Below are 8,894 nucleotides of genomic sequence, written 5' to 3' on the forward strand. Positions count from 1 at the left end.
CGTGTCTAATGACTCAAGTGCTATTCTTCAGATGTACTAGTCAATATCATAAGTGGGATATCCAGCTTCTTGATGTTAGTCAAAATGCGATCACTCAGATGTTTACACTGTCTATGTCATCTTTCCTATTTGACCTACGATATTCCATGTTTACTTGATGTTTTTGAGTGAGTTCAAGAGGGCTAGACTTAATGGAGGGTGTTTTACAAAGAACGCACATTCACAAACAACATGAGGCAACTAGAAACGCTATTTCAGGGCATAGCCCATCTAAGGCTATGGCAAGAATGGTCATTGTTGACGCTCAAGATGCCGCCATAGCGAAATCTTCTAAGCTGAGGATTCTCGAACTATCAGCTTGAGAGTGCGAATATAGTGCCCGAACCAGCGTGGCAAGCCCAGACCGTTCATAGACAGCTGTTAAATCCACATTGAGAAACCCCGACTTTACACAAGGTCAGCCCTGTAGCAAGTAAACGAGCACGCCTTACGGAAGGAACACGACGCCACTCCGGGGGGCCAAGGCGAGCAGCCCCGGCCTGCATGCTAGGCAACGCCTTGGTCTCTTGACTTATTCAAGTTTTAAGTGTTGGCAACGGCACGCAGTACCGCTAGTATAACGAGATCAGGGCGCCATACTTCTTGTCATGCGTGCAACCCCTCCATGGATCAAGACCGCACCTCCGCCTTCGAGGCAAGGTACCCGGGCGGATGGGTCTGCTGTTGGCAAGTGCTCAATTCAGCTGCCTGGGTGAAGAAAGGCACCAGAAGTACGAAGGAACATGGTGTGAGGGTTTCCAAATGGAAACATTTGGGGCATTCTGACTTCACCGAAAGGCTAGTTCGCATACTGGTTATTGTAGTTCGATTGCACCCTAGGCCCAAGTTGGCCACATGCTGGCCTCTTCCAAGCGGAAGAGGAGAAGCCCGCCTGCCTCTACAATCGTTCTTGTCAAGACTTCCAAGTTCAAAAGCCTGTGATCTAGGATGCTGCGCAAACTGTCGACACGCACATTGGCGAGCGCCGAGACAACGGTCCCAGAACCGCGGATCCAATTAAGCCATCCACACTTTGGGTGGTCTGGAGGGTGGCACCCCGGTCTTCTTCCAGGAAAGATGTTCCGTTAGCGTCGCCCTGTGGGTGCTCCAGTCACAAGATTAGCATCAAAGGTCCTCCTGCACCTGAACCCGATGCGTACTGGTTGGCGGAAGACCTTGCCGTGGCAAGCCTGTCGCCTTTCTGTGGTATGCCGGAACCCCGGATAAGACACGAGAAGAGGCTGGGTGCCATGCAGCAGCCAGTCTCCAGATCGGAATCTGGGGAAAAGCATATGGTAATAGGCTGCATCGTGTCTTCTTTCGCTTATGGTAATCAGTATTGGAGCTGTATCTTCCTAATTTCGTTCATAGTGAGACCATGAGACGTACTGGGTGTAGCATGAGGGCTCAACACCTCAGTCGAGACTCTCTCGTCTGTTGACAGCTGGTCTTCTCTTCGGTTATTGGGGCTTCCTATGATCCCCAGTCTGTTCATAGGTGCTGTGCCGCGTTGCGGCATCTCACTACCCCCAGAGGCGCCGAGATGCGTCGGGTTGTCGGTGCGGATCTTGCAGCGGCAACTTTCCATGCTAGGTGGTCCTCTACTTGGCATGAATTTCAACTTGAACAGGTGTATTTACAGCTGCTGGTGATGACAAAGGCAGAACGTCTAACAGGAGTTGCAAATTTGCGATCCAGCTTGCACTTGGTCCAGTTTGAACTTGGTTGAGACTGCCATTGAAGGATCAGCAAAATCAGTGATTAATCACGCATCCTCTGTGTCTGGCCCCCCGCATCACCTGCCCGTGGGGATCTGCGCATGGCCTTTCAGAAGTCCGCTTGTATTGCCGGTAAGATAGAGACACAATATCATCGGCTGGAGAATGCGCGTTGCTTCCGATGACCCATGCACTCTCCAGAGGTAGCTGGCTCTTATCAGCTTCATCATGTTTACTGCTTCGGAATACATTGGCCTGAGAACGGTCTTGGTCATCTAAGTACATGGCCGTATGATGTTGAGATACCTTAGGCCATGTCAGCCTTGATGATCTTGCTGTTCTTCCTAACAAATCAGCACAAGACAAATTGGCCACTAGGCTTCCCGAATAGCGAATATATTGACACACTGATCAACGTGGATCGCGGAAGACGTTCGACGCCGCTCATGCGGTCGACCCGGCCGATCGGACGGTGCTCTAGACTCTAGAGTACTCACCAGCGGCGCAGCATGGACAGCGGCTTTCGGATCCGTGATTCTGGCGAAAGATCACAGGGGAGATCCTCACACTGACCGTAAATCTTCACCCCGTGCCTATTGGGAGACTGTACAGTGGCGTTGGATTACGGCCCGCTTGATGCACCAAGGAGCCCATTTTGAGGATACGCACTACAGTTGTGGCTGAAATGTGTGATCATCCGTCAAATAAAGTCTTCTTGATGCAAGATCGAGGTTGAGAGTTGGCCATAGCGACCGATGGAGTAGATTCGGGGGCTAGCGAGGACAATGGACTGACTGACAGACCAGGATGGTAGGCACATGAGATCCGCACCGATGGGTCGCGTGCGCCCTTGTGCCTCACTTTCCGCCGTGGGTCATGATTCCACCACTCAGTGTGGATCATCAAGAAGACGTCGAGACCGGCTCTCATACGCTAGAACTCAGGAGGAGGAATGGGATTCCATTGCCGGTGGCTTGCAGCCGCGGAGGCTCCATCAAAGGAGCCGACGCTGAATGGTTGTCCTTCGAGTGCGTGAGTACGGAGGCAAGCGTGTGCATGTCCGTCCGGTTCCCAGAGTCGAGTTTAGAAAGCATGATACTCCAATTTCTCCATCGCGAGCCAACGGCGCAACATCCAAAGTCCAATATGAGAATAGAACGGCTCCAAGATGACAAGGGTGGGTGGGCCAGCGACCGCAGGGACTGGGTGCTTTAGCTCCGAGTCTGAGTCTAGAGGCGTTTCCCGGCCTGGGCTGCCACATCGAGGAAGATTTTAGCGCGGAGGAAGGCGGCCCGTCTACCAGATAGGAATAGCGTCCTGTCGAGAGAATGGGGACAGGACTCGGAGGGCGCCAGAAAGTGAAGATGGACCATTTGTCAAGTCGATTATGATCCTTTCCGCCGTTTCCTCTTTTCCAGGAATGCTGGACTATGGAAAGTCACTAAGATGGGAATACATGTGTCCGCGAGCTTGGTTGGTTTAGACTGGTTTTACGCAGTAGTCTGGTTCAAAGATTGTAGCCCCATCTGGTGAGTTTGTTGCCAAGCGTAGACGGGATCAGAAGTCGGGCGTTTCGCTATTGCGAAATACTTCGTCTGTCCTGTAAAGTACCGGCATGAAATGAGTATCGGCCCTTAGTAAGATACATCCCTGGCGGGAGCGCAAACACCACGACAGGGGGTGGGTGAGCACTCAGCAAAGTCAAGGACAGTCTCCCAAGGACACAGTCCTCAGTCGCTTCAATCATTTCCAGTCTGCAGAGACAGCAGATGAAAGTCGACAGGTGTTGCTCTCAGGCCACATGGAAAGACGGCCCGGCTGGAGTCGACCGTGAATCCTCTCATCTTGAGCTATTGTGACCCAGTTGGGTTTGGCGTCCCTTTCTCCAGATCTCCCCTCCAGTTTTTCTTCCCCATCTCAACCCTCCCCAGCCAACCCAGACGCCACAGAACGCGTTAGAGTGCGACGGGCTCGTGTGTCTTCGGCTGCGTGGTCTCAGGGACCCGGGCGGGCGCGCCTTGGACTACTGCTGTTGGGCAACCGAGGAACCTGAACTGGCCTACAGTGATTCGATTTCCGGGCTCGAAAGAAGTTGTCGCTAACGACAACAATGACATCTCCGATTAGACAACTGGGCAAGTCTCGAATAGGTCACCTCATGCTCGACTCAACAGACAAACCCGGTCGACTCGAGGCAAGACGGCCAGCATCTCCACAAGCCCACACACTCTGCCCCAGATTCAGCAAAACCTTTTTTGGCGTTTTCTCCAGCGCCCCATCGAGCCGGTAGCAAAGCAGCATAGCAACCGCAAACATCCTGGCAGGGGTACGGAGCCTGTCGACCCGCTGATCCGGGGAGGGTGAAAGCAGAAGAGGCCGGCCAGGGCAATACCTAGACAGACTTGACGCTTCTGCTTCTCCGCCTGACAACGTTGGTGACCATAATCGAAGCCCAACGCGCACGTCGTCAACGCCAGACACTAGCCAAGCTGGCCCATCTCGTCTGCCGGCCCGTTTCTTCTCGTCTACTGGGATGGGCTTCTAGGTTGACACGCCTTCACTAGCGTTCCTTCGTCAGGCCCTGCATACCACGTTCAACAGAATTCGGCACGGACGAAGCATTGTTGGAGAGTAATTGGGGGTTTCCCTCCACACTAAGGCAGACAGACAGGCCAGAACCATAAGCCGCCCCCAAGGTTTGCTTGACGAACCGCCCGGACGCCTCCCATCTCATTCACATTGATTGCGATGCAGCCATCACGGGACTGAAAAAACGAGTAGCTGGTAACCGTCAAGCAGTGTCACGTCCTGAGACGTATACTTCGAGGTTAGGAAATGAGCATAGTGAGCTTAACCTGACAGCCCAAGACAAGATTCGGCGACTCCACCTAGACATCGCCTCTTTGCATGATCCTTAGCCCGAAAGTCGGATGCTGGTGGACTACCTAGCCCGTCGCTCAAGTGGCAACCATCCGCAGGTGTTGCTCTGAGAATTCTGAAAGGACAAGGGGTCGGTAGGGGGGGTGCGTGAACGAGGGTGGTGCAACCAACGATCTGCCCAGCCAGTACAAGCAAAACCCAAGGACCATTCGCCCTAGTCCAGCCGCCTTTTCGGTCCCATGTGGGAATGGGCCGTCCTTCCACCCCATGCAAGGGTGGTAGGCTCGAAACGGCCGAACTAATTCATGGGCAATTGAAGGTTGGGGTTCGTTCCTACCAAGAACTGCTTCCTCTCCGTCGGAATCTTACTCCTCATCCCCGTCGCAGGTGGTTTCCAAGGCCGAAAATCATAAAACCTCGGCGTGTCCCCGCGATCCCTGGCCCGCTTTGTCTCGAGCTCTCCATCCTCAACCCTCCCCTCATCCACTTTCCCGCCTCCAAGATCCATTACACACAGCTCGGTCTGTGGTGATCGGCCATCTCAGCTTACTCCCTCTCCGCCAACAACAAAGGGAACTTGCGCCTCGGCCGCGTGCCGCACACAGTCAGCATGTCCGAGAAGATTGATACCGTGGACACTGTCCACGCCCACGACAATGATTCCGACAAGGTAAGTTACAGCGACCTTCACCATATCATCGTGCCCCATACGATTGATCTAAGAAAGCAGCTGCTAACATGTCTTGTTGTTGCAGAAGGAAATCCAGACCAAGGTCGTCAGGGGTAGCGAGGCATTCAACGAGGCCATGATTAAGGAGCCCCCTAGTGCCTGGACCAAAGCCCAGCTGATGATCTACGCCTTCTCCCTCATCGGTTTCTTCTGTTCCACCATGAACGGGTACGACGGCTCCCTGATCAACAACTTGCTTCAGAACCCTTCTTTCAAGGAGCGTTACGGCGCCAAGAACGACGGTATTTGGGCTGGTATTATTTCTTCCATGTACCAGATTGGTGGTGTTGTGGCTCTTCCCTTCGTCGGTCCCGCCCTCGACACCTGGGGTCGCAGAATCGGCATGTTCATCGGTGCAGCCATCATCATTATCGGTACCTGCATCCAGGCAACTGCCAATGGCACTAGCCAATTCATGGGAGGTCGGTTCCTACTCGGTTTCGGTGTCTCCATCGCCGCCTCCGCTGGACCCATGTACGTCGTCGAGATCAACCACCCAGTAAGTGACATCCTCGATTCATCAAACAAGGTGAAGATCCTGGTATTAACAGCTTACAAAGGCCTACCGCGGAGTCGTTGGAGCGCTGTACAACACTCTGTGGTTTTCTGGAGCTATAATTGCTTCTGGTGCAGCTCGCGGAGCCCTGGATATCGATGGTGATGCTTCATGGCGCCTCATTACTTGGCTCCAGGCTCTCTTCTCCGGACTCATTGTCATCTTCTGCATGTTTATGCCTGAGTCTCCCAGATGGCTATTCGTCAACAATAAGAAAGAAAAGGCTGCCGAAGTACTCGCAAAGTACCACGGAAACGGCAACCCCGACTCCCCATGGGTCAAGCTCCAGCTTCACGAGTATGAGGAGCTCCTCAACATGGATGGTGCCGACAAGCGCTGGTGGGACTACCGTGCGCTGTTCCGTAACCGCGCTTCCGTCTACCGTCTCTCTTGCAACGTCTGTATCTCGATTTTCGGCCAGTGGGCTGGCAACGCTGTTCTGTCGTACTTCCTCGGATCCGTCCTCGACACCGCCGGCTACACCCACCCCATCCAGCAAGCCAACATCACCCTCATCAACTCTTGCCAGCAGTTCCTATGCGCCATTTGCGGTGCTTTGCTTGTTGACAGAGTTGGTCGTCGTCCGCTATTGCTCTTCTCCTTCACCGCTTGCACAATCGTTTGGCTCGGTATGACTGTCGCCTCAGGCATTCTGTCAAAGTCTCAGATCGGTGAAACGGACAGTGGTGCCCCCATCTTCGACAACCCAGCTGCGTCCCAGGCTTGCTTGGCCATGATCTTCATCTTCGGTTCCGTCTACTCAGTCGGTATCACGCCCCTTCAGGCTCTCTACCCCGTCGAGGTGCTCTCCTTCGAGATGCGCGCCAAGGGTATGGCCTTCTCCAACTTGGCTGTCAACGCTGCCGGCCTTCTGAACCAGTTCGCCTGGCCCGTCTCCATGGAGAAGATTGCCTGGAAGACTTACATCATCTTCACCATCTGGGACGCAGTCCAGACCGCTGTCATCTACGTCTTCATTCCCGAGACCAAGGGCCGCACCGTAAGTACCCAGACTAAGCCTATTGACCTTTTCAAGGCATGTGCTGACTCATTTGAAACAGCTCGAGGAACTCGATCACATCTTCGCTGCCGACAAGCCTGTCAAGGCTTCCATCCAGAAGAAGGAGGTTGCTGTCGACCGCTACGGCGATGTTGTCAACGTCCAGGACGTCTAAGCACTTCAGCCACCTTACGATGTCAATCAAATTACATGATCGAGCGAGCGAGCTAGTTGTGGGACTGTGTTTTGTCGGGGAGTAAAGATTTAATGATACGAGGACACGGAAACAGCGGGGTCGTATCACCTACTTTTGCATTGTTGGCGAGGTTTTATGTTCTGAGGTCGCTTTACGGCGGCTGTTGAATACGGGCCATCCTATCGCTAGCCTTTGCTATCTTCTATACCTATTATACCACCTTTTGTCCACTGCAAAACCAAACTTGGTGATCTGTTGACAATGTTTTTGACTGGAAATTCCTGATTCTCCTACTCGCGGTCCCCAACTTCCCTCTCGCCTAATTTTTCTTGGCATCTGCTGTTAGTGAATGAGTGAGCCTACCACCAAATTACTAACAGCCGAAAACTCTTCACCTCCCCTTGCCGGAGCCCGCATCCGCGATGGCCTCACAGCCGCCGTCGGGCACCGGACTGATGTCGGCCGACCAAGCCGACCCCGAACCAGGCTCCGGGACACCTCCGGAGCCGAACCCCACCTCAAGAGCTAAGCGACGCCGCGACGCCGAGGCACAGCCGACCCGGCCCAGCCTAACGGGAAGCCAGCTTGATGCCACCACCGACGCCCCTACCTCGGCCGAGGGGCCCGCAGCCTCTACCGCATCTGCTCCGAGCGGATCTGCCACAGGGTCCGTCTTGACAGCCCTTGCAGAAGAAGCTAGACAGTACGAGGCACGGAAAGACGTCTTTCTGACCATTGCACGGTCCGTCGACAGCGTTGTCGCCAGCTTTGACGGTTCTAGAAAGCAGATCGCGAAAGAAGCCACTGCCTATGTCATTCAAACCCTCAAGAGACTGATCAATCACGAGACAAGCCCAATAGCGGCCCGGAGTTGGGCGGCTGTCGTCGCACCGATGGCGGGCAACACCACTGCGGCGACCCGGAGCGGCCAGAGCTGCCAGAGCTCTGCCCGCCCGAAGGCCACACTCCCCGCCGAGGATCAGCCGCAGGCGCAGCCGAAGGAGGACCTCCGCATCTTTGCCCGCGTCCCGGAAGAAAGCTTAGCGGCCGCTCGGAAGATCGCACCGTTCGCCGTACGACAGATCGTCTGTAAGGCCGTTGGCCTGGGGCTAGCGGACCTTCCCCACGTCTACCATATCAGCACAGGTTACTCTCTGAAGCCGCGAAACAAGCAAATACAGGAAAGACTACTTACAAGTAAGGCAAAGCTGGCGGAATGCCTCGGCGCCCACCAAGTCGAGACGCCTATCAAGTGGCACACATACGTTGTGCCGCGATGCCCAACAAAACTACACAGCATTGGCGGGGACGTCCTGGACCCAGCCACACTCGTTGAAGATGAGGTCTTCGCACAGACAGGACAGAAGCCTGTCCTTGCTCGACCGTCCCGCCTTGGGCCCAACCCAGTCACGAACGAAATATCTTGGCTCATATCATTCACATCAGAGGTCACGCCCTTCAGGCTCTTCAACCAAAGCGGCAGATCTCTGCCCATCAAAAAACGAAGGACGCTCATCCGACATGACCCCGGCTGCCAGGGCTACCACGCCAACCGGTTCTGCGGACGACGACCGACTTGCAGCAACTGCGGAAGACCTTCCGACTCACACGAAACGGGACCTTGCATGGCCAGGCCCCAGTGTCCCAACTGCTGCGGCCCCTTCCAAGCCGGCCACACAGACTGCCCAGCGAGGCCCTCGGTCGTAAACGGCGTCGTCTCCCTTCCCGGTCGAAAGGAGCGGGCTCGGATCCGGAAGGCCGGCCAGAAAGCATCG

General features: G+C 54.6%; 1 protein-coding gene across 1 annotated transcript; it reads left to right on the forward strand.

Moving 5' to 3' along the window:
• Positions 1–5,443: 5,443 nt before the first annotated feature.
• On the forward strand, positions 5,444–7,098 carry BDZ83DRAFT_595925 (general substrate transporter; the record flags this gene model as incomplete). Its single annotated transcript, XM_060506832.1, has 3 exons — positions 5,444–5,866; positions 5,928–6,923; positions 6,985–7,098. 3 exons carry the CDS (start codon positions 5,444–5,446, stop codon positions 7,096–7,098), a joined length of 1,533 nt encoding a protein of 510 aa, XP_060357048.1.
• Between the last annotated feature and the right edge of the window lie 1,796 nt (positions 7,099–8,894).

Source organism: Colletotrichum acutatum (genome assembly GCF_030867785.1).
Source record: "Colletotrichum acutatum strain CBS 112980 chromosome Unknown BDZ83scaffold_341, whole genome shotgun sequence".
In the NCBI taxonomy this organism is placed as follows: Eukaryota; Fungi; Ascomycota; class Sordariomycetes; order Glomerellales; family Glomerellaceae; genus Colletotrichum; species Colletotrichum acutatum.